The sequence below is a fragment of the Pseudorca crassidens genome, chromosome 5, assembly GCF_039906515.1.
Source record: "Pseudorca crassidens isolate mPseCra1 chromosome 5, mPseCra1.hap1, whole genome shotgun sequence".
Lineage (NCBI taxonomy): Eukaryota > Metazoa > Chordata > Mammalia > Artiodactyla > Delphinidae > Pseudorca > Pseudorca crassidens.
The window spans coordinates 130,939,460-130,965,122 of NC_090300.1; the positions used below are offsets into that span (position 1 = coordinate 130,939,460).

The 25,663-nt window shown below is 39.2% G+C and overlaps 1 protein-coding gene across 6 annotated transcripts in view; it reads right to left on the bottom strand.

Annotated features, from left to right (window-relative positions):
- The window catches only part of APP (amyloid beta precursor protein), a 272,026-nt gene extending 246,974 nt beyond the window's left edge, over positions 1-25,052 (bottom strand). For 4 of the 6 annotated variants that reach the window (XM_067739252.1, XM_067739251.1, XM_067739250.1 and 1 more), the window contains exon 1: positions 24,845-25,052. In XM_067739252.1, coding sequence (XP_067595353.1) covers positions 24,845-24,901 — 57 coding nt within the window. In that variant the 5' untranslated portion in view covers positions 24,902-25,052. The remainder of the gene's footprint in view (positions 1-24,844) is intronic. The other 2 variants (XM_067739248.1, XM_067739247.1) reach the window with 1 other exon arrangement.
- Positions 25,053-25,663: the final 611 nt, after the last annotated feature.

Consider the following 25,663-nt stretch of genomic DNA (forward strand, 5'->3'; position numbering starts at 1 on the left):
CGCAGGCCTCTCATTGTTGTGACCTCTCACGTGGCGGAGCACAGGCTCCAGACACGCAGGCTCAGCGGCCAGGGCTCACGGGCCCAGCAGCTCCGCGGCATGTGGGATCTTCCCGGACAGGGGCACGAACCCATGTCCCCTGCATCGGCAGGCAGACTCTCAAACCACTGCGCCACCAGGGAAGCCCATATTAATCAGAATTTTCAAGCTGAGCAGGAGTGTTTTAGAAAGAGAATTTTAACCCTGGTTAGAGAATTGCATTTCACACACTAACAAATTAAACAGGTGTCAAGTATTTGTAAACCCTATCCCTACTTTGGATGTTACACATTTTTATAATATTGTAATTTGCAAACAGATAGTAATATCTGAGAACAGAGTTCTTAAATACAAACTTAAACACAGACTTAAAAGAATGCTTCCTTCACAGAACTCAAACAGCTGATAAACAGAGTGCCAAATCTTCTGATTGGACCGTTTGAATCTGAGAGCGAGCTGATCTCCAATCATCTTCAGTTACATCAGCAGCTGTGGAATGCTCCCTGCAATCAACAAACCGTTGCTGCAGTGACCACAACTGACCCGCGTCAGAGCTTCCCTTCTTGGCAGGGTGAGTCAACAGAGCGTCAGAACTAACCCAACTTCCACTTGACACAGCAACGCGTGGATCACAGGCACTGGGACCAAGTTAAGAGGTGATACGGAGCCAACAAAGGAAAACCACAGCCTGGGTATCTTAAATCAATTTCCTTTTGTAAATTTCTTCACACAAAGCCCAGTGTCAGGAGTAGGGGAGGAGGGGCAGAATCCTAAAGAACTATTGGCCAAAAATTCCATCTAAGGGTTTACCAGTGATGTAATTCCCACTACCTCCCACCTCTAAATCAAACTTGTTGAAAAAACAGCTGGAGTCACAATAAAAATTCAAGATTTCAACAATTCAAGGTGAAATTCACATTTCAACAATTTCAAAGTCTACTGCACCTGTGTAAAAATGAGGATAGTATAATCAACATAGGAAACCTATTAGGCAGAAGATACATGAATTAACACCTTTAAAAATTCTGATTTAAGAAAAGTAGTAGCCTTCATGACCTTCTCACCAGGTTTTGGTGCTGGTGTCAATTCACAGGCTTTCCCTTAAACTCAACTTATCTATTGAAAAAATGGCAACAAATATTGCAAACATTATGGGGTGTGGTTGCACTACAGATTCTCAAGTTTCTTTCTAGCTTTATCACAAGTCTAAGAAAACAATTCATTTATAGACTTTCTAGAGAAGAAAAAATAGGGAATTTGAAATCAGACTGCATAGGCTTAAATTCTAACACCTAACTGTGATCGTGGACAAAAGGCTATGATTTGGGTTCTTCATCTGTAAATTTGGGGATAAAACAGAACCTACCTCACAGGAACAGAGTAGGAATTAAATGAGCATGCAAATTGCTTAAGAAGCAAAAATAGGGATGCTAATGATGTCATGTAAATCTGAACTTGGAAATACCAACACAAAGAGTCTAATTAAAATTTTCAGAAAATTACATATCACTTGTCCATTACATGAGCCTTAGAAGTTTTTACAAGCCACAAATTACCTTGACTTAAATGTTTTACATTTAACATGAATAGCCTGACTGTGTTTTACAGTTTCCTGATTTTTGCCTGCATTTTAGGCATGGTCACATTACAAGAGAAAAGAAAGCAACAAAACCAAAGGAAAGATAAAGTGCTTTTAATTTTCTATTGAAAAATAGAACTGCAAGACAGGGTTGTCGATGACTGAGTTCTTTTACTCTGGGGATAAGAACTGATGCTGAAGGCAGAGGGTTAAGAAGGTTACACACTGTCACTTATACACATGGGTGTGTACACTGGCAGAGCCACTGAAAATGTCTGGCAAATAGAAGATGTTATAAGCCAATCATCAATGCTGGCTTACAGAGTAGTAATAATAATAAATGTTTACTGAGCATATACTATGTCCTACGGGCTATATTATTTCTTTTAATCCTCACAACAATGCTAGAAGTTAGGTACTTTTCTAATTATTCCCACTTTACAGATAAAGAAACAGAGAGGTGTAAGGTGAGTTTTCAAAGGAAATAACAGTTAAGACATCACAGAAATTCACAAAAAAAGCATTCAAGAATTCAGAAAGGCCTGTGGAAGGCCCTTGACCTGCACAGATGGCCGACACCTCAGAGATAACCAATTGTGTATGCCCCATTAGGTCACATCTACATGGCTGTATGGAGCCCACGTGAGTTGCCTAGTCATACTATGTAAACTATGGACAAGGCTGCAAGATGAAGGAAAAGAAATGGTACCCAGAATCCAGATGTTAGTTCCCAAGGATGGGGTATTGCAAAAGAAGTTTTTGTAACCATTAAGGTGATTATGCTGGAGTTTCACTGTAACATGTTTGTGGGTATAAGTGGCTTGGTAAATACCCATTGGGTTTTAAAGCTAGAGACCTATCCAGGACAGGTGAAATACCTTGGCAACCAAGCTAAGAACGATGAGAAACTAGGAAAACTCAAATTGCTCCACCAGACATCCCTAGCCTGATGCCTCGTCCTGATGAACTTTGCCAACAATATCGCTGCGGATTTACTGCAGTAACTAACACTTTTCTAAGATGGGAATATCATGTGCTTTTTTCACCGAGCTTCATACCCATTTTTCCACAGAACCATTTCAATCCTATTAAATGTTTCCCTATTAGATGTTTCAAAATTAAGATAATGTCACTCAACATCACTTAAGAAAATTAGCAAAAATAAATCCTACCTGTATTTCAGGAATAGGCAAAACTTGAAGTGAAGCAGTCGATACTAGATTTTTATTAAAAGAGGTTGATTTTTTTTAATCACTGATGTTATAAGAAATTTTAAAATCTTTATTCAAGGTCAAAGACAGGTTTAGAAAAATTCAGTATTACTTTACTTGCTATAACCTCCAACTTTTATAACCAGTGTGGAATGGGAATGGATTTTGATAATAGTTTCGATCCATAAAATGAGTGGAAAAATCAACCTTAAGATGGAAAAAGAAATGCTTCCATGTTTAATATATAAACCAAAGAAAAGGATAAGTAACAGAGATGCCTTCAAAAATAATGAAGTTTTTAAAATCAAAAGTTATTGGTTATCGTTCTTTCAGACTTTACCATAGGAGTCATAGAGAGGTGCCCTGGTTAGGTTACTTCTACATTAAGTCTCAAGAGCCTGGGTTCCAACCTCAACCCAATTACCTACCACAATTTGGGGCAAATTATGCAGTTTCACTGAACCTAATTTTGTTCATATTTTATTTTGAGATAGTACTTGCCCTGCCTTTCTTACAAAGCTGTAAAGAATATAAAGTTAGTGAGTGAGTCGTTATACTACAAACATCTTGGTAAATTGGAAAGAAGTTCTCCATGTTTCATATTTGGTTTACATTATCCCTGATACAACCTCAATTTACAGTTTTAATTCAGCATAATACTGCACAAATATTTTCTATCTTAAAACAATGTACATTTTATTATACTGCTCCATACCCACAGTCATTAAAACATTTGTTATTACCTTAAGAGGGTCTATATTCAACCTTAAATTAAAAAGTCAGTTATAATTCCCATTTGTTAAGAAAGTATAAAATAAGATAAAGACAAATGTATCATGGTCAAGTCTTTTCAATAACTTTCTGGGTTAAAATGCAGAAAATATAACAAATCTCAGAATTAAGTTCAGTGGGGAGAGAATATTTCCATTAAATTGATAAGAATTCCATCACTATTATTAGTATCAATCTGAGAAGGGATATTATAAGCATCCACACTAGAAACTTTGCAGTGAAGAAGTTACTTCTTGATGTTCAATGTAGGGCAAATGAGCCTTAAGTAATAATTTCTATTTCCAATACTTTCAAAAGCAAGTTTTGATATAAGAATCAGTTACCCGTGAAAATAAACAGATGAAATTCACTGAAATGACCTAGTTTTATAATACAATAAAACTTGCTATTTTCAACTTCATAAAAGTAATGTTCCTTAGAAGAACAGTTGGGAGGATTCTAGATATCACATCAAAATACATGTCTTCCTAGAATTAGAAATGTTTTAAATGGAATGGCATGGCTTGTCTGTGGAAGGAAGTCTCTGGGGACAACTGTTAGAAGCCAGTTGATCACCTACCAGGAATGACAGAACCAAGGAGTTATACATCCAAGATGTGGTGAGACATCTTGGTGGGACACCTCTAAAGTGTCTGCTTACGGTTAAAAAGATCCAAATATTACATAAGGTAACAATGATAAATAAATATGTACTACTGTCTCCTCCATTCCACCGTCTCACCATCTAGAGGCAAATTTTGTTAGATTTACTTGAATCTTTCAGATACATTTTATGCACAGAAATTTTGTTTTATATGTAAAACTTTCCTTAATGTAATTTATTATGCCTGCTTTCTGAAAATTTCTCTTTTCACTTAACATTATTTTTCATTTATGATGGCATAACATTCCGGTTTGCACAACATAGTGAAAAAACAGGTTTGTTTAAGTGATACAAATAACGTTCAAACAACATCCTCATCTGTGGGCACTTATATACTATAGTTCTAATTCCTAGAATTGCTAAATCAAGGGGTATGCACATAAAGTTGTGAATGATTGCTCTTGATAATGCTCTTGTAGCATTGACAGTAGGAGAAAATGTGTTTCTTCACATAGTTGCTGACTCTGGCAAGACTTTAGTTTCTGCTGATCAGAAGGTTAAAAAAAAACCCTTATCTTACTGTTTTAATTTGCATTTCTTTGATTACTAATGAGATTGAGCATATCTTTATAGGTTTATTGGATATATCTATTTCTTTTTCCTGAATAATACTACTTGTTAAAATTCTTTGCTTCTTTCTTTTTTCGGGTCGATTTCTTTTCAATTCTTTCAGAGGTTCATAAAGAAGTATGTATGGATAAAATTATATGACTGAATTTATTTCAAAATAACCCAGCGAGGAAGAGGAGAATGAGGAGGGGAGGTATTTACAGGTAAGACAAGATAACAGATAATAAAGTTGGCAATAAGTTATAATTTGAGGCTGGGTGACAGGTACCTGGGGATTCATCACACTATTCTCTTTTGCATGTTTTAATTTTTTCATAATAAAAGTTCTTTAAAGTGCTTTTCTCATTTTTCTCTTATGATTTTCATATGTAGTATTTTTTAATATTCTTTTCATTATGTTTTATTATGGGATATTGGATATACCTCACTGTACTATACAGTAGGCCCTACTTGTTTATTCATTCTATGTATAATAGTCTGCATCTGCTAATTCCAAACTCCCAATCCTTCCCTTCCGCACTCCCTCCCTCCCTTGGCGACCACAAGTCTGTTCTCTATGTCCACAAGTCTGTCTCTGTTTTGTAGATAAGTTCATTTGTGTCATATTTGAGATTCCACATATAAGTGATATCTTATGGTATTTGTCTTTCTCTTTCTGACTTACTTCACTTAGTACGATAATCTCTAGGTCCATCCATGTAGCTGCAAATGGCATGATTTCATTCTTTTTTATGGCTGAGTAATATTCCATTGTGTGATATATATATATATATATATATATATATATATATATACCACATCTTCTTTATCCATTTATCTGTCAATGGACATTTAGGTTGTTTCCATGTCTTGGCTATTGTCAATAGTGCTGCTATGAACATAGGTGTGCATGTATCTTTTCAAATTATAGTTTTGTCTGGATCATATGTAGTAATTTTAATTGATTTATAAGAACACTTTACAGAATAAAGAAATTTGCCTTTTGTTACAGAAACTGTAAATAATCTCTATGGACAGATATCAACAACACCATTTATTGAATAATATATCTTTTCCCCCTCTGATGTAGAAAACCACTTTTTTCTTGCATTCATTTCCAATCTACAGACAAGTTTATTTCTAGACTTCCATTTTGTCCTTTAGGCTTGTCTTTGCATATGCTATACAATTTTAACTTCTATATTGACATATTTCCTGAGTTTTTTTTGTCTATTCTTACTTAATGATTTTCCCAGATGACTTTTATAATAATTGTGTTAGTTTTCCTAAGTATCTATTATGTTTATAAATATCTCTCCCTCTAGAACTGCTTCTCTAACACAGTGTAGCTTGGTTTCCTCTTTGACATCAGTATGTTTTCATGTTTTTACCTGGGGTCTCATCTGTTGCATTCAGATTCTGAATTCACTTGACATACTGCTAGCTCGTGAATGTTAAATAATTCTTTTCTCAGTGCAAAATGTATTTATTTAGCTACTGTGAAAGGTCAAACTGCAAAAACAGACTGGTGTAACATTTGAACACTACCATTTATATCGGTCTTATTTTTATGAATAAGCACCTGACTAGAAATTCAACAGAGGAGCATGTCATAATCAGTCTGAGGAGAAGAGCTTTAAATATAATACACTAATTTTAGTCCTAAGCGTTTCAGTTTTTCTTTATTGCTCTACAGCTTAATAGGTAGATGAGACTTCTTTAAGAGGAAAAATATTTTTTTATATGGCTTGATCAACTTATTAGAAATAAGCAGCAGAGAGCATCTGCATTCACACAACAACTGTTAAATTAATCTGTGTTAAGTCAGCCTCAAAGCACTTGGATGCAGCTACAGGATGTGAGTGTAACAGGATCGCACAGACTAACACCTGATAGGGCCTTACACTTGCTAGGTCAGAAGGAAGAAATGGAGAACAGGGAATGTATATCCTTCTAGAATCAAAACATCAAACACCCCTGCAGTCTCTTGGGATTGTCTTGAAAAATTCAATCCCTCCCCAATCCAGATTAACCCCCTGAAATAAACTCTGAAATAAAACTCCCCCAAAACAAAAACAGACTGCTGCATTCAATTCATACTTTGTGAGTTAATGAAATTTAAGAGTCACCTGGAACCATCAAAGGTACATGGTGATTTTTTTCCTGAATCGAATGTTTCATGACATGAGAACAGAAGTACACCGATCAAATGTGAAGAGAAATGAACATTCCTCATACATAGTATGAGCAACATGTGAGCAGGTCCCCAGAGATTTAAATTGATTCTACCTAAAGCAAGAGCACCACCATTTCAGAAAGCTTCTGCAGGTGCTAGAAGCCACAAGTCCCATCAGAAAGATGTCTCAATTATCTCCTTCCCAGTCCCCTTTGATACATGACAATCTCTTTATTTTCAAAGGGGTTAGCAGAGATCTTTGAAAGAGAGCAGCCAGGAATTTTGTGGCTGCTTCCAGCTGGTCCCAACAGCCAAGACTGTCACTTGTGTAGGGTCACTGCTGAACATGCCAACAAGGGGCAGGACTGGGAGAGGCAGGAAAGTGGGCGGGGAAGACAGTGGCATCCCGGATGCGATACACATGCTTGACATTCCTTTCCTAGTGGTTTTTCTTCGGGGTTCACAGACATCTCGGACTCTAACAACTTAACCAAAGTTTACGCAGGATTTAAAATAGGTCATTCCTTGTAGAGAATAGACTTGAGGACACGTGGAGGGGGAAGGGTAAGCTGGGACGAAGTGAGAGAGTGGCATGGACATATACACACTACCAAATGTAAAACAGATAGCTAGTGGGGCTTCCCTGGTGGCGCAGTGGTTGGGGGTCCGCCTGCCGATGCAGGGGACACGGGTTCGTGCCCCGGTCCGGGAAGATCCCACATGCCGCGGAGCGGTTGGGCCGGTGAGCTATGGCCGCTGAGCCTGCGCGTCCGGAGCCTGTGCTCCGCAACGGGAGAGGCCACAACAGTGAGAGGCCCGCGTACCACACACAAAAAAAAAACAACAGATAGCTAGTGGGAAGCAGCCGCATAGCACAGGGAGATCAGCTCGGTGCTTTGTGACCACCTAGAGGGGTGGAACAGGGAGGGTGGGAGGGAGACACAAGAGGGAGGGAATATGGGGATACAGATATACATATAGCTGATTCACTTTGTTATACAGCAGAAACTAACACCACTGTAAAGCAATTATACTCCAATAAAGACGTTAAAAAAAAATAGGTCATTCCTGTTTTCAGATGTTGAAAATGTTATCAGTGAAATGGTGAGATACCACAGCCTTCCAGCTATTTGATAGCACTGAAATGTGAAGCTAAACAGTGCAGTATCACGGGCCACTGGGCCGCTTCCCCAGCCTTTGCATTTTCACGGGGGTAAAATGGAGCTGACTTGAACATCGAGGATAGTTGTGAAGGATCAGAGGCGACGTTACAAAGAGACTTAAAATGAAAACCAGGGCCATTATTCACTCAGGGCCTGCTACTGTTCAGGCTCTATGCTTTGTACCTGATTCTAAAGTGACTTTTCCTCCTGACCGACTTATTTATAGATACTTTGTAGATGTGGAAATTTAGGTTTAGGGAAGTTAAGTCATTTTCCTGCTCGTTATAACTCTATAATTAATTGAAGGAGTTGTGACTCAAATCCAAGGTCTGAATGACGCCAACGTCTACACTCTGAACAATCTTATTTGGGGTTGAGAGAAAGGGAAGGAAAGGGATTGGGATGGAATGGGAAGGGGAGAGGGCATTGTAGAAGGTGAGAGGGCGCCATGTAGAGACATTGGTGCTTGGAATTTCGCGCAGGTGAGGCTGGAGGGAAGGGGGAGCCGCCAGGAACTGAAGGTGGAACAGATTAGTCTTATTGCTAAACAAGCAGCCACTGTCACCCTGGTCTGCTTCCGCAAGGAGCTAAATGCCTAGTTCAAGAGGAAATACCTGCTGAACTCCATCCACTACTCCATTTTGCCAGAGGCAGAAGAGATAAGTGGTTAAGAATACAGACAGTGAAGATAGAGAGCTTGAACCTGGTCCACTTTCCAGCTCCTTCCCTGCTGATACTTCATGGGCTTGATACATGGAATGGGGATGACTTAACAGTAGCTCCCTCACAGGCAGCTGCTGAATACATGAGAAGCACTTCCAACACTGCCCAGATCATAGAAAGAGCTAGACACCTGTTTATTATTGCAAAAGCCAAGGAAGCATCTATACTTACATATGCCAGAAACAGAGCTATTTATTCCAGAACTAATAAATCACACCAACATGACATGATTGCCAAATTTCTAATGCATGTTAGAAAAAAAACTAAAACAAAAAACCCGAAATAACTGTAAAACAGTATTTCTTCCCATTTTAACTTTTTAAATAGAGGCAAAGATGAATTATTACACAATCTTAAGAGCTTTCTTGAATGTTTAGAACACAGAATGTCTTCCATAAATCCCTCTTGATTGAAACATACATTCTTCTCCAAGACTGAGTAAATTCAATATAGAAGACGCTGAACATTAGTTTCCATAAATGATTCATCAGTGTGAACCATCATTGATAAATTATGTACACATAATTCACGTAACAGCTCACATACTTCCTCAGACTCCTCACGGCCTTCGCATTTACCATTCCCTCTAGCTTGAATACTTGTAGGAGAGGAAAAACAGTTTCTTTCCTCTACCCTCTTAGGTTTGGGTCCCGGTTCAATTCAAATTAAACTGACAAAAGACAGATCAACAGAGAAAAAGCATACAAATTTTATTTGATGGGTTTACATGGGTTGTAGGGCAGGGAGGGTAAGAAGAGGTTCACAAAAAGAAGTGACATCCCTAAAGAAGAGATTCGGTCTGAGAGATTATATACATTTTAAGAGAGAGCAGTTAATTGTGGAGACATGACAAAGAAAAAGAGGTTTGGGCTTCTCGGGGTGGCATTTATTCACTGTATATTTACTGTGTTCTATTTATTTAAAATAAGTAAAAGTAAACAACATAGTCCTTGCTCCAAAAACCTATGATATGAAATATGGTAAGATATAACTGGTTAAATGTCCATGTGAATAGCAGTTAATAATCAATGATTAATAAGAGTCTGGCTGAATGGGTTCCACAACCCTACACAGGGTTCTACGGAAGTGACACTTCATCACACATTGTTCAATTTAAAGACAAATCTACTTATTTTTTGTGGCTAAAGAGTCTTACTTTGGGGAACTTCATGGAGTAAATGTTTCTGACTTATTTTTTAACCACATAAAATCAGGAGAAACTTAAACAGCAGGGAAATGGAAGGAGGATGCTTTATTTACATCTGTGTAATCACGTTACCTGATTAACGCTCCCAGTGAGTGGCTCTCGAAACTGAAATCACAATTTCACTGATGTCTACATTCGATCCCTGACTATATTTGTCTGTCAGGTCTAATAACTTCTTACAGCCAAACTTCTTCCTACAAAAGTGATCATGGAACTATTGAATAAGAGAACTGCTTGTCTGAATTACTAGGTCAGGTTTTCTTTATTTCTTCATCTTCGTTAATCTCTAGTTTCTCTTCATCTATTTTTCTTTGAGTACTATATTATAGCTGACGGACCACTGTGTTGAACACTCCTTGAGAGCAGCAATTTAGATCATTCAATAACTACTTAAAATATTAACAAGTATTTGGCACAGGGTCCCTCCCTACGTCACTACTTTTATCCTAACCTCGGGTTGGAAATGCCAAATACAAAAAGCACATGTCCACTATTACAGAGCTCCTGTTGCCCTACACAGATTCATACATCCATTAGACATTATATTACGAACAACTGAGAATGGCATGAGATTTAATGTTAAGGAATCAAATGCAGGATTGGATAAAATGGAATCTACAGCATGATCTCAAAAATGCTTTAAAAAATGAAATAAAACACATTTGTGGGTGGTAGGGTCATGCATGTTTTTATATTTTCTCTAAGTTACCTACAATGAAGTCGTAATACTTTTCTAACTCAAAAACTCTTATACATAGTTTTAAAAACTATGACACCCCCAAACAGTTTAAACCTCTAACTTCTGTTCCTCTTGGTTATATGTACTATGAAAAATATATGGAAAATGGCTAAAAAACGTGAATTTTTTTAGGCTTAAAGACATTTTTTTTTAAGTTTAATAATAGTCAACTGCCAAAGGAGATACAGATATCCCTGTACTTTTAACTCATTCCTGCAAGCCCTGAATACTCTAAGCATTGTCTCATATATCAGCATTTGCAAAAACGCAATTGTTTTCACCCCAGAATATGAAGAAAACGCAGTACATGCTTAACTTAAAGATCAATTGCACCTTGTGGGTAAAGTCTAGCCGCAGTTGAGAAGTCCTAAGATTCAAATAGAATAATTGTCAAGTTTAACACTAAATCTAAAATCACTAAACCTAAGTCACTGAATAAATTTAAACTCTCTTCAAAGCACTCATAAAATCTACAACATCCAGGCTGATAAATATTTTAAAACAACTTCCAACTTTAAAAGTTCACTCCGTGCTTTCTCATACCATAAAACAAATACTTTACAGCAATGATCCCAGGAGTACATCAACCTCCTGCCTTCGCCAACCCACAATGCTGTGTGGTAAGTTTTCCACATTTGCTTGCATTTGGAAAATAACTACTTTACATGCCAGGAGTGCACTGGGCTTAAGTTGTCAAAAAATATCATACTTTAAGTATAATTGGGTAATAACTATGGGCACACACGTGGGCAGCCTTCCAAAAAATGGAAGAAAAAAGAAAAAGAAAGCTTAACCCAGTGTTTCCAGGAAGAGACCTCATACACACAACACATTGTGCACAGTACATAATGCCTTGTTGATCTCCTTTCCTTTCACTGGGCAGTTGACATTTCAACCAGTGTTCAGAGTTACATACTATGAGTCCCAAAGGGTCCACCCAACTCCTACTCCAACAGTGCCCACATCAAAAAAAGACAAAATTGATCACTGGACCCAGCATCATCTCACATTACTATTCCCCTAAGAGATTCTAGATATCCCTGGTAATTTTACTTACCCTGCCTCAAAAGAGAGTTTTGTCTGGATCAGGCCATGCCTATCTCAGGTGAGCCAGACTTTCTTAAAACTCAATGTTTAACTGATAGCAACCACCTAACGTTAGTACATATTTAAGTGGACTCTGCAACATAGAAAAGAAGGAAGAATCAGGGTGATGAAGAAAGATTAGAAGCCAGAGGACAAGGATAGGGCTTTGACCCTTAACAGTCAAGTGATATTGGGCAACTCAGCCATCTCCAGATCCAAATTTCTTCATCTGTAAGATGAAGAGGCATAGACAGGAGGTCTTACGGATACTACCTGCTCCAAAAACTGATTCTTTTCCTAGACAGTAGTGAGTTGAGATGGCCCTTCTATAGCTGCACTGTCCAGTAAGGTAGCCACCAGCCACATGTAGCTATTGACTACATGAAATGTGGTTGGTCTGAATTAAAATATGCTCTATGGGTAAAATTTTGAGGACATAAAAAAAAATGTAATATATTTCATTACTAATTTTTATACTGACCATAAATTGAAATGATATTTTACATTTACTGGGTGCACTAAAACATACTAGTTTTGCCAGTTTCTTTTCTCTTTTATGTGGCTACTAGAAAATTTTAAATTATACTTGTGGTCCTATTATACTTGTATTGAACTGCATTGTTTGGGAGTTGGGCCTAGGCGTTAAGTGAGGGCCAGAGGAATTCTAAGATGAAATGACATCAGGAGAGCATCTGAGTGGAACATTGCCATTCCCTGGCTCTTCACTATTGGGACTTGGAGCTTATCATTTCCACACAATACTTATAAATGGCTGTTTTAAAGCCTTGCTTTTGTTCTCTTGTTCTGCTCACCAACAGTGAATCAATAGCAAATAACACCGGTCCTAAAAAGAATCAATATCACTTCATTTACTCTAAGGCTAAATCTTAATTATCAACCGTAGGATTGTATGACAGTATTGAAGCATAATCCTAAATGGATGCGCCTTCACACAGGCACAACTGTTTTCCGTTTCCTTGAATTGAATATATATTTAAAGTAATAACTGAGTTTCCTTCACAAAGATGACCACAATCTTCTTTTTTTAAAACTCACATTCGAATTTAATAGGAACAACTAAAATAAACTTGCATGGATGGAGCACATTTTATTGATATCTAACTAGAAACTTTTCCACTAATTTTTACTATCTGTATCAATTAATTTAATGTGTTTTATTTTATTATTTTTTTTAATTTAATGTATTTTAAATCATCAAGGAAGCAGAGATCGTTTCTAGAGAGCTTGTTTACTTAGAAATACAACAGGCTATGAACAAAGCCAATAAAATATAAGATTCAGGTAAGTCGAGAATAAATATTCTTCTCAGAACATTTTCTTGGACTGCCAACTTTTTCAATTAGGAAATCTTAAACAAAGGAATCCATCTATTGATAATTGCCTGCAAAATCAACTACGAATTATTTAAAGCAAGCAACAGTCCCTAACTCTGAAATCCAAAGCCAACTAAAGGCACAACCATTTCAGACCAGGCTTAAACCATAGCCAGTAATTACGTCAAATATTTTCAGATATGTGAAAGCAGAACAGAATTCAGAATAAAATATGCCCTTTGAGGAATTTTTAAATAATAAATAAAGTTTTAAAATAAATTTTCTATATAATATATATGACCATTAGAAAACTATGCAGGAATTAAATAACAAATTTTCTTATATTTTCAAATTCTAGCTAATATATTTAAGACAAATATTCAAACTTCCATGATATAATGTACCACCCACTCTTTTTAGGGGGAAAAAAGAGTATAATTTCAAAATATGACCAGAATGTGAGAGAAATCTATGTTCACACACATATCGGCTCCTCTTTCTGATTCTCATGATTAATCAACAACTATTTCAGACACTACACACTGTCAATTGTTTTTCTGAAGGCAGTCTCTTTAAGTGATAAGAAAATATTTTCCTTGCTAGACACTTCAAAAGAAAAGAAATGCCAAGATTTAAGATGATCAAACTTGAACTATGCTTTTGATTTCTCTTAAAGAGAACCAAGGGTTCAAAAAGAAATAATGTGGAAAATAAAACCAAGAGTAGTTTTTGAGGAACCATAATATTTTAGATATTTCCTTAAGACAGAAACATGTACAATATGTCAAACTATTGGGACATATTTTAAATAAATCTTGAGGTGCTAGTAAAATGCCTACTATAAAAACTCAATTATCCGCTAATGTGGATAATTATATCAAGCCTGTTCAAGATTCTAAGTTTTTCTCCCTCATCTTTATTTCATCACATACTTTCGGTAAGTATCTTCATTTGTCCACATCTAGAATAATTGAAATGAATAAGAAAATAGATAAGTAGTTAAGATGAGTTTTAAAATGGCAGCCTCGTTTTTACTGATTGATTTATTAATTTTACTGATTTATTTACTAATAATTTACTAATATATTAAGGTTTATTTTCCTCTTTTCCACAGATTTTTCAATTCTGTTTTAATAACACAGGTGCACATAAGCAGATCTGAAGGGGTGTGTGGCAATGGAAAAGAAGTTGAACATGGTAGGGAAATCTAGCTCAAAAGAGATTGCCAGTATCATCCTCTTCTCTAAAAACCTCAAAGCTTGTTTTATCTGCTATTCCTTTCAAAGAACAAGCACAACAACAAGGGTGCTTTAGGGAAGCTTCTAGATCAAATGAAAGATAGTCTACCAGTGTGGAGAGTAAACTGATACTGCCATTATTATCCACAGAGCCACTGGAATTACAACTGTTTCCATCACTCTGATTGAAAGGATTTCCAGGGCCCCAAGTCTAAACCACCTTGGGTACAATCTGCCACAGTAAAGGCTTAGCTCTTGGGTGTTCCTGCCATAAAAATAAAACAGCATTCCCCATCTCCTCCTCCATCACTCCCCAAAGATGTGCTTCTTATGTGCTTAGCGAGCAGATAAGGAGAAGTGGGCAAATCCCCAAAACCTAATCTAATTGCTCAGAGAGAACCTTTCCTTCGGTTTGTTTATTAATCTACCCCTTTTGTCTATATTCCTTTGTATTGTATTTCCTCTACATCCTAGAATGCCAGTTGTCACCCAATACCTTACCTCTGCTTTATCAGTAAGAGAACCTGGAATGTATTCCTGATGGCAATACTCCCAGCTAATAGACCACATGTACCAGCCTCCCTTGCAGCTAGGTGCTACCATCTGGCTAGCAAGATGAAGCAGACACTGACAAGGACTTCTGCAAAGGCTCCTAAATCTAACTGAACCACAGTCATCAATGGCTACTCCCATTTTAGGAACATCTGAAAGGACCCCATTGCTGAGAAAATTAAGTTCAAACTCATCAAGGCATCCAAAACTCTTAATCTCCTACTGTCCTCACACCATCTCCCTCACCCATATTCACATGGCTTCCTCTTTTTAACCTCTACACACTTGCTGCTCCTTCCGTCTGGAAAGCCCTACCATGATCCAATTAACCTCCACTCATCCTTGAAACCCAGTTCAAATGCTGCCAGTCTTTTCTATGAAGACTTTGTACCTTCTTCCACTGTGACCTTTGGCACACTGTACTTAATTATTTCTGCATCTCTTTCTTCCCCTGTCAGGCTGTGAATCCTTCAAGGAACAGACTGAATCACTTTTCTGTTTATACATAGCCCCACAAAGATTCTAGGGCTCCTGTCACCCTGAAATACAGAAGGCATCCAGCACATGTCCGAAAAAATGAATGATGTTTTTAAAAATTCAAAAAGTAGGAGAAAAATGCAGTGAGATAAAAAAAATTAGGAATAATGAAAATCGAAAATCCAAGGGAGTGTCAGTAACACAGGCGCCAACCACTAACACCCTGAGAAAATTTGGAATAGAGACAAAACAGGTGAACACATAATCCAAGCATCCAATTAAACACCCTGCATTAAACTTTCCCCTCATCTGCTAACAGAAGAATCAATCGACAGGCTTGGGTTTGAGTTTCACATGTTACATTTCTGAGATGAATGAGCAAACCAACAATGAGGTTACGTGTCAGATTTTTTTAAAAGCATAAGTAATTTAACAGTGGCAATAAACGCTGAGAATGATATTTTAACCGATTTTTTTTTTTCCAGGAAAAAAACCCCAATACTTAAGCTAAAATGTTTTTCTCTTTACTGGCTATTTATGAAGTCAATAATGCAACTAAGAACACACACACAAGAAATATTCCCAACAAACTCAATACTTCCCATCTGTGTCCTTACAGCACCACCCAGAAAACTCACAAAGACACAAATTTAACCTTTGAGTCCGGCTCATGAAAGTGAAGTGAAATATTTAAAAGGCAAATACAGACAAGGAAAGGAATTGCTTGGGAACTGGGTGGGTCTGCTTCCTATCTTGTTTATTTAAGTATATCCTGCTGTTCATCATCTTTGTCCTGGATGTCTCAGATGGCCACGTTGATTAATTACTCAGTCCCAAGTTCCCGGTACTTGCACTATCTTAAGATAGCTCTCTACCCAGCAACCTTTGCTTCTACTGTTTGAGCCATTCAGTCACATGGTCACGCTCAGAGAATTCCCTCCTCTCATAATTCACTAAACAAGTATGCAGTGATCCCAAAATTGCAGTTTTGTCACAAATGTATTCTTGAAACTGGAGCCTTTCACAATTCCTCAAATCAACAGAAGTACATAAGTTGTCTTCCTGTTCCATTGTCCTATCAGTTAGCCAAGAACCTGCCCCGCACAAAACAACTATAGCATTTTCAAGTTTAGTTTACTTTTATTGGATTGAAATTTTCTGGATTCTGTGGTGTAAGAGGATTTAACACTTGACACAAAACGTTAAAAACAAGCCTGAGAAAACACTGACAAGACACAAGGCTAATCATAATGACCTCAATTAGATTCTCAATGCCTGTCAAGTTAGTAGTATATAGTGGCATTGGCTTCAAGACCTTGAACTTGAGAAGTACAATTCCTTTAGAGAATAGAAGTAACAGAATTTCAATTGTTTTCTTAAAGGGCCAATTTTGATCCTGGTTCACATTAAAGTAAAAAGTAAATATTAGCTGTAAAATGGCAAAAAAGCAGAAAACTGAAGCGACAATGATAATGAAATTTTCATTTTGATGGCCACTCAATTTCATTCCAATACACAATGTTTGCTTTCTAAATTCTACTATCTTATTCAAAGAAAATTATTTCTAGGCATTCTCTATTGAAAATGTCCCAATCAATCAGAGGATTGATGGAATATTTCACGAACAAGGCATTTTTCTGCTAGGTCAACTGAATGTCTGAAATAAAGAGTTGCAAATGAAGTTGTTGACAGCATTTATATAACCTTTTCACAATAAAATGTTTTAGAAAAGGCTGAAAAAAATAAATCTTATTTAAAAGGCTTAATTTTTTTCTGTACACTTATAGTTAGGTGTCATTCACAATTTTCATAAACATAAGAGAAGTTAATTCAACTGTCAAAAATCAAACATAATTATCATTACAGTATAAAATTCCTAGAGTCCTGATTTTAAAGCATTTGTCAAATATTTTGTAAATACTAGATGTAAGGCACTGTAGTGAGTTATGAAACAAATTATAGGAAACAGTTTGTGATCACAGTCAATAGTCCCTTCTCTGCTCCACCATTTTGTTTTCAAATAATAATAGCATTTATTATTCTAAATAATAAAAAAGCAAGTGATAATAACAGTAACACTTATTACAAGAAAAATAGCAATACTTATTGTAAGTAATAATATAGTCATTTTAAGCACTACTAATAGTGATAATAGTAATACTTACAGTAATATTTATAGTAATACTCATTACTATAATAGTAATGCTTATTATATTACTAATAGTAATGCTTATTACTATCATAGCAATATTTATAAGTAATAGTGGTAATTCTTATAGGTACTAACAAAAATAGTGATAATAATGGTAACACATTACTATGAAAACAATAATAAACAACAATAGTGTTACTTATCACTATAATGATATAATGGTAGTTTCCCAATTAATGAGATCTTATCACAATTAAGACATGACGTCAATCACTACATAGATGATTTCCCCCTATGCCAAACCTCATTTTGCCCTTCTCTTAAATGGTGATATTAAAAATACAAATACTGGGGTCCATCACTAATAAGACCTTAAGAATTCTAGAATTTGTTCATCTACAAAACAGGGTTATTGTTCTTTTCCGTGTTCTGAAATGTTCACCTTGCTTATTACTTGCCCCTGCTCATTCACCCTACATAAGTGGTTGTGGTACCTGCATTCCTCACTGTATCCATTCTGAGCAGCATGTTTACTTCAAACATGGCTACAATAATTGCATCCTCTGACTTGAACTCACTTGTTTTTGATTGAGCAGGACAGTGATAAAGAAATACAGGAACTGGTGTGATTAAAAATATATATATATACAGATTCCTTGGGATTTTGCTTATTGATTCTTCAATGTGTTAATAATACCTTAACCACAGTATCACCAATTTGGGGTATTCTCAAATATCTTCAGCCTAATTTTGAAACTGAGATTAGAAACCTTTTATTTTATAATGAGCAAAATATGCTGACTTAAAAAACTATGCTTTTAATTAAGCAGTAGATCACTATAAAGTTTTAGAGTAGACCACCACAGAATTTATCAGCATCTAGCTAGTAAAATAATTCATTTTATTTTGAAAACTGATTTCTTACAGAAGCGTTATCTTCTCAAGCAGTCAGCTTTTTGGTTTCCTGGTCCTCTGATGAAGATTATTTCAAGCTTCTATTCTAGGTAGCATCAAAATTCTTTTGCTGGCATTTGAAATCTTCCATTTCTGCCTAGATTGGCCAAACCTGTTTATTCACTTTTCTAGAAAAGGTTTTGTTGAGAGCTAAACCAAGCTTATTCACAGCTCTTTGCACACAGCTGATAATCAACTAATAGCTGAGTTAATAATCGAGCCAGAATATAAACTTGCTCAATTTCAGACATGTCTAGCAAGCTGCCAGGGTCAACACATTTAAAATAGGTCTTACTCACTTGTGTAGCAACTGCTTATGTGTTTTACATATTTCTGTATAGTGTTCAAGTTTTTCTATTAGCATGAATTGTTTTACTGTTTTTCAAAAAAGCCAACTGAAATATAAAATACATATGAATATTTCATAAATGAAATTTTATAATATATACTTTAAAAATTTTATTTGTGATAAAAATTTTATCTGCAATGTCTTTTTTACAATTTAAATCAGATTAATTCATTCTTCTCAGAAACAAGCTGCCAAATTCCTGTAACAGTCTTAACCGGTCGGTAAGTGCATTAGTCAATAAGTCATGAAACATCATGTAGTTTTTTTTTTTTTAACTTTCAACAATTATGAGATTAAATGTATCTATTTTACATCATCATCATAAACAGTAATTGTAACTAACAGGTAGTGCTTATAAGGTGCCATCATGTTACACATATATTTACTCACTTACTGTTCCAAGAATTTTACATGTATATATTTACTCAATCTCCAACAACCATAAACATTATTATCCCCATTTTACAAGGGAAGAAGCTGAGGCATGAGCTACCCACAGTCAATATTTTGATCAATGGGAAATGCTGCCTTCCCAGAACACGTGAGAAACTCCATGACTTGGTTGCTGGCCTGACATCACGTTGGTCGAAATCAAGGCTATAAATGTAGGAACAGTTCCACTATTTTCCATAGAGCTGGCTTTCAAAAGCCTTTCATTTTCCCCATTTCAACCACTACCTTCTTTCATAAAATACTACAATCCTAGCAACGCTCAAGCTAAATCTGTATTTTATGTTTCTTCCAGATGTAGCCACACGAAATAAGTAAAATGGCCTCTGAGCTCCCCATCTCAGCTAAGATTTCATATGTGAAACTGAGTCTTCTGTATCCCACTCTGAATAGTCAGCTAACTAATCTATTCAGCATCCCTTTTTCATATATCTATTAGTTCATGAACACGTCCAGGCTTTTTCTTTTCTTTTTTTTCAATGACTTACTTTATTCCTAGAGCAGTCCATTCGAATCTAGTTTTTGGTGCATTTCTACTTCTAAAAAGGTACCAGGAAAGCATATCTACTAACCATTAATCTGAAGAGAAAAATTCACCAGGTTTTCTTTTTTGCAAAGAAAAACACTAGTGTCCTCACTGAAACAGTTATTTCTTAAACTATCCACATTAAACTGAAAAAACAGTTACATAACATCTTCCCCTTCCTCTGGTTTTCATTTCCAAATTCAGTTTGAGGGTTCAGGTGCTATTTGCTTTCCTTTTACTAACAACTACAAGGAAAACTAAGAAATAGACATTTTCTGGCTTAAACTTGTTACTCATTCAGGGGGTCTGCTCATTCCTTCACTTTGGCGTCCTCTGCCTGCCACCCTCCATCTTCCTCCAGCCACTCACGAGGGTGTATCTGGATACGGGCTGTGACACACAGGGTGACAGCATCCCCAAGGGTTTGCAGAAGATGGTGCTAGTGTCAATTCTCACTCCGTACATATGTATGTGAGGTCCTACTATAAAAAGGAAACCATTTCATAGTCAAGTAGAAGATGAAGAGGTAGAAAATAACCAGAAAAAACTACAACAAGCTAAACATTTTATTTTCCCCAGCCTCCTCATTGCTGCCCAGTGAATCAGTTTTTTCATCATGTACTCATTCCCTCAGTCAAGGTGCTAATGAAGATGCCGCCCTAGAGCTCTGAGACCCTGCTTTCAGCCCCTCACCTTCGGTCCTTCACCTCCTTATTTGGAATTCCCTACTCCTCTCCAGAGTGTACCCTGCACCTTTGCTTTCTGTCTCAGCATCTGTCACAGTTCATGAGCACACACTTATAATGATTTGTGTATGGTCTGTGTATGGTCCCCACTAGACTGGAAGCTTCCTGAAGCAAATGATGGTTTTGTTCACCAGGCTAGCTTCAGGGCTACAGGAGAGAGCTTGGTCCAAAAGGAGAATCAATTAAAAAGGTCCCAAATGAATAGATGAGAAACTAAGAAAATCAAATCCCACACTGGCTCCACCCACACCCTCAGGGGTGTAGGGGTGTAGGGGTGTAGGGGTGTAGGGGTGTGTGTATGTGTGTGTGTGTGTGTGTGTGTGCGTGTGTGTCTAGGAGGGGAAAGATGGAGAGAAGTATGTAAACAAATATGTAAAAGCAAAGACTTAATCTCCCTTCTCCCAACCTGAGATACAAATCTGGCTGGAAAGGAACCACCAAGAAATTCTCCAGGATTATCTCATCCCACTGTTCCTTTATTCCTTATATATAGATGTTTAGTTTATACTGTTAATATTTTACTCAGTATGCCACTTAATCTGTACTTTCCTCTTGGTACTTAACGCTTTCTGTTTTCTTTCATAATCATGTGCCCGTCTTATTTACTCTGCAAACTTCCTGGGAACAGGAGAAGGAGGGTGAGGGGAAATAAGGCGTATGCAAGTCAATCTAAACCTTACTTCCTGGAGCTTTATTTTTAAAGTACATGTATAAGGCTTATCTTTGCATTTGTAACTGATATAACTAGGCAGAAATTAGAGAAGTATATTAATCGAAGATGCTTCGTAAGTCTCTTAAGGTAATACATATCCCCACCTAGGTCAAACGTGCAGAAAGAGAAGGTACATTTCTCCTGAATTTTACCACACTCAATGGTAGTTTAGTGGCCACACGAAAGGCACATAATAGCTCTGTTTATTTCTAGAATGACTGACAACCTTCATCTTCATACAAATATCTGTACAGAAACCTCTAGTATGCCATGAAAAGTAACACAAAATAGAGGTCCTCTAGCAACAGGGAGAAAGCCTTTTCCACAAGGATAACCTCTATGTTTTTCTCTTTTTTTCCTGTTCCATTATGATTCATTACAGGATACTGAATATAGTTCCCTATGCTACACAGTAGGGCCTTGTTGTTTATCCATTCTATATATAATATTACAGTTTGCATCTGCTAATCCCAAACTCCCAATCCAACCTCCCCACCCCCCCCTTCTCCCTTGGCAACCACAGTCCATTCTCTACATCTGTGAGTCTGTTTCTGACCTCTCCGTTTTTCTTCAAACCAATATTCAATGGGTCACATTATTTCTTTTTTTTTTTTTCAATCGGCCATTTCTAATTTAACCTTGTGATTTATTTAGTTATATGTTCCTCTTCATTTCCCCAACCAGAACCAGGGATCATTATTCTCTCTGGAGTACTTCTCTGCAGTACTAATGGCCTCCCAAGTACCCATCACATGCCTCTGCTGGTTAGGGTGACAAAAGAGCCGCTTGGGTGCCCTGCCCGTGTCATGGTTTTCCACAGATCAGGCAGAAACAGTGATTCCTTATACCTCACCATCAAATCTGAGCTTCACTATTCTGTGCTCAGGCATCTACCATTAGGTTAGTTCTGGCCAGTGTGAGTAGGTATGTATTATCTGTGAATCAGCACCACTATGAAAGCAGGTACTTGTGATTAGGTTAAATCCCACAATATAGGAAAACAAAACTTAAGAGGAATCAAGTTTAAATAAATAAATGCCAGGGTTTTTTTAACTCATACTCGGTCACTGTACTAGGGAAAATCATCAATTCAGGTAATGATGCTTCCCCCAGAAGCTGAGGCCCCATTGTCATTGCCCTTATTCATTTCTTTTTTTGAGCCATCTGCAGCAGACCTATTTTCTCAGCCCTACAAAAGACAGTCAACTCATAATTACATCTTTTCAGTGGACAGAGATTTAGCTGCATAAATCCCCCTCAAACCTCATCAGAGTGAATTGCCTACTTTTCCATTAACGCTTTGCAAAATGCAAACTGTGAATCTCACCTCCACCCTTTGAAGGAGGTGACAGTAACCAGTGAAAATGTCCAAAAGGATGGGAGGAAGAGCAAAAAAATGCAGTCAAACAGGCTAAAAAAGAAATCTGAATCATATTTGCCTACACGCTGCATCCTTTTACACAGAAAAAAATATTGCTCAAAACAGTTAAATATTTACTTTTTGGCAAAAGCTTCAACTATAAAGGATATGCTGTTAATTACTTAATATGTATCTTTTAATGTGTAATAAGACAATCAGGAAAACTGAAATAATCATTGGAGTAAATTTAAGTATTGGAAAAATCCCAGCTCCCTTAATTAAATGCATTTTTTAAACAGAAAACCAAATTCTTCAACTCTTAAAACAATCTGCCTTAACTAGCCCTAAGGTGATTCCTGAGCCACTTGTAGGAAAAAGACAGAAGAGGAAAAAGTTCAATGACCTTGTAAATTAGGGACTAAAAAGCTGTAACGGTGTGACGCTCAGTATAGTCTCAGTGGAATTACAGGAAAACATTTGTCCAGAAATTGCTTTCTTGGAAAATCACCATGAGGTAGGGGAAGAGGAGAAACAAACAAACAAACAAACAAACATCCGGGGAAGGGAGGTTACCAATGGTAAAATACAGAATGGGAACCCAAAGGATGCGAAATACAACCTTTTCTGCCCCAGCTGCCAAGCAAACAACTTCTAAGCATCTTCAGATAAAAAGGAAAATAGTCATTTTGCACAGGCATTAGCTGAATGTTCGAGAGTTGGATCAATGGGGAAGACTTGCTATACACCTAGCGGTGGGTGGATTTCACCAGGCTGCAGCCTCCACAGATTTTCTTTGCTGCACTGCAGAGGCGCCATCTTCTCCGTCTTAATCTTCACTCAATTCAACCCTTTCATCTGCACCCTAAAAAAAAGACCCTAAGGACCCTCCACAGCAGGCCGCGTCCCCAGAGGAGGTAAACCAGAGTGCCCAGCGCTGCCAGGGAAGAGGCCGCGCCTTCATCAGACAAACGCCTCCTTTGATGCACAGGAGGGGAGTGCTCGTGCCTCCCCACCACCAGCCACTGCCCTTTCCAGACGCACACCCCACTCTCCCCGTATTTCTCCTCAAGGACTTCACAACCGAGCACAGAATCAGCAAGCCGCGGAGGTGATGGGAAGTTGGGGGGGGGGGAGTAGAGGGGCCCCGAGGCACCGCCAGAGCCCCCTCCGGGACAGACGCGCAGCACGGGGAAGGGAGTCAGATGGCAGCCTCGGTGGCGCACAGACCAGCGCGGCTCAGCCCACCGCGCCCCGGGCTGGCGAGGGCGGGGTGTCGCGGCTTTTGTTCCCAGGGACCTTCGCCCTCACCGGGAGAATCGGAGGGTGCGAGCGAACGCCCACAATGTCCTGGCTTGGAGAAGGTGAGAGGTGGCTGCGGGTGTCCGACCCCTCCCATCTCTCTCAACTTAACACAAAAGGGAGACGCAGAAATGTACAAAGTTTGCCTGTGGAGGGTGTTGTGCGACCCTGCATGTTGGGGTCGCACTCGGGCGGCAGCCCCGAGCAGCCGCGAAGAGGAAGGGAGGAGGAAGAAGGTCGGGCCGGGAAGGGGTGGTGGGGATGCGAAGAGAAGGTGAAACGGGGCGGAAAAGGCAAAGGGAAGCGGGGGGTGGAGGGTGCCCAGCTTCCCGAGCTGTCCCGACTCCTCCTCGCCAGGGCCCGAGAGAAAGGGAAGGGCAGCGATTAAGTGCCGGGGACAGGATCCAGGGACGCTGCGTTTTCGGATTTCCCCACGTGCTCCCTCCCCCTATCTCTCATCTGGACGTGTCTCGCCTCCCCCCGGCCCCCGAGTCAGGGACTGAGTCAGGGTCCGAACTCAGGACAGCCTCCTCCTCTTCTCGCCCCCGACTGGCGCGGACCCAGGGGCCCGACGCCTCGTCCGCTCCCTCTCCGCTGGCCGGAACGCGCGTCCCCAGGGCAGGGCTGGGCCGGAGGCGGGGATGCGCAGGGCGCCCGCAAGCGGGGGTGTTGGGCGCGGAGAGGAGAGGGGTCCCCTCGACTGCCCCCCGGCTTCTCTGGATTAAAGACTCAGAGGGAGCGGGTCCCCTCCTCCCCCCCCCCACCCCATTCCGAGGCGCGGCACCCACCTCCAGCGCCCGAGCAGTCCAGGCGGCCAGCAGGACCAGTGCCAAACCGGGCAGCATCGCGACCCTGCGCGGGGCACCGAGTGCGCTGCTGTGCGAGTGGGATCCGCCGAGCCCTTGCTCTACCGGTGTCGCCGCCGCCGCCGTCTCCTGTGGCCCCGCGCTCGCGCTGCTCAGGGTGCTCACTCCTACCGCTGCCGAGGAAACTGACGGAGCAGCAGCGCGGCGGCGGGGCTCGGAGCCCGGCGAGTCAGCTGATCCGGCCCAGCCCGCTCGGCACCCGAGAGAGACCCCTAGCGGAGCCGCCGGGGAGCTGCGCCCGCTCGGCCGGGAGGGGCCTGCGGCCCCGGCGCCCACAGGTGCGGCGACCCCGGCTCCCCCGGTTCCCCGAGCGCCTCCCCGGCCGCCTGCCGCCTGAACCCCACGAGCAGTAGGAGGGAGAGTCTGGGGCCAGGAGAGGGACGGCGGAGGATCAGGGAAAGGTGAGTCCTAGGACGTCTGGGATGCAGAAAAGTCGAGAGCGCTCTGCGCCGTTACCCGTGAGCTTGACTCATCCGACCCCGCAGGCCTCTCGGGGGTATCGTATAAAGGGCTGCTGCTGGGGTGCGTTTTTATCCGCATTTCGCTTTTTTGTCTCGGTTTGAAGAGGTGGGGGAGGCGTTTCTGGAAGAGAATGTGAACAAGACAAGCTTCAAGGAAATAGGATTTCTTTGCTTGTAAAGGGAGCAAAAGTCTCATTTTTTTCCCGTCAAAAGCAACCACAAGTAACCTGGAATTTCTATCTTTAGACCGAACCGAAGGAGAAAGGCGCCGGACCTGGAG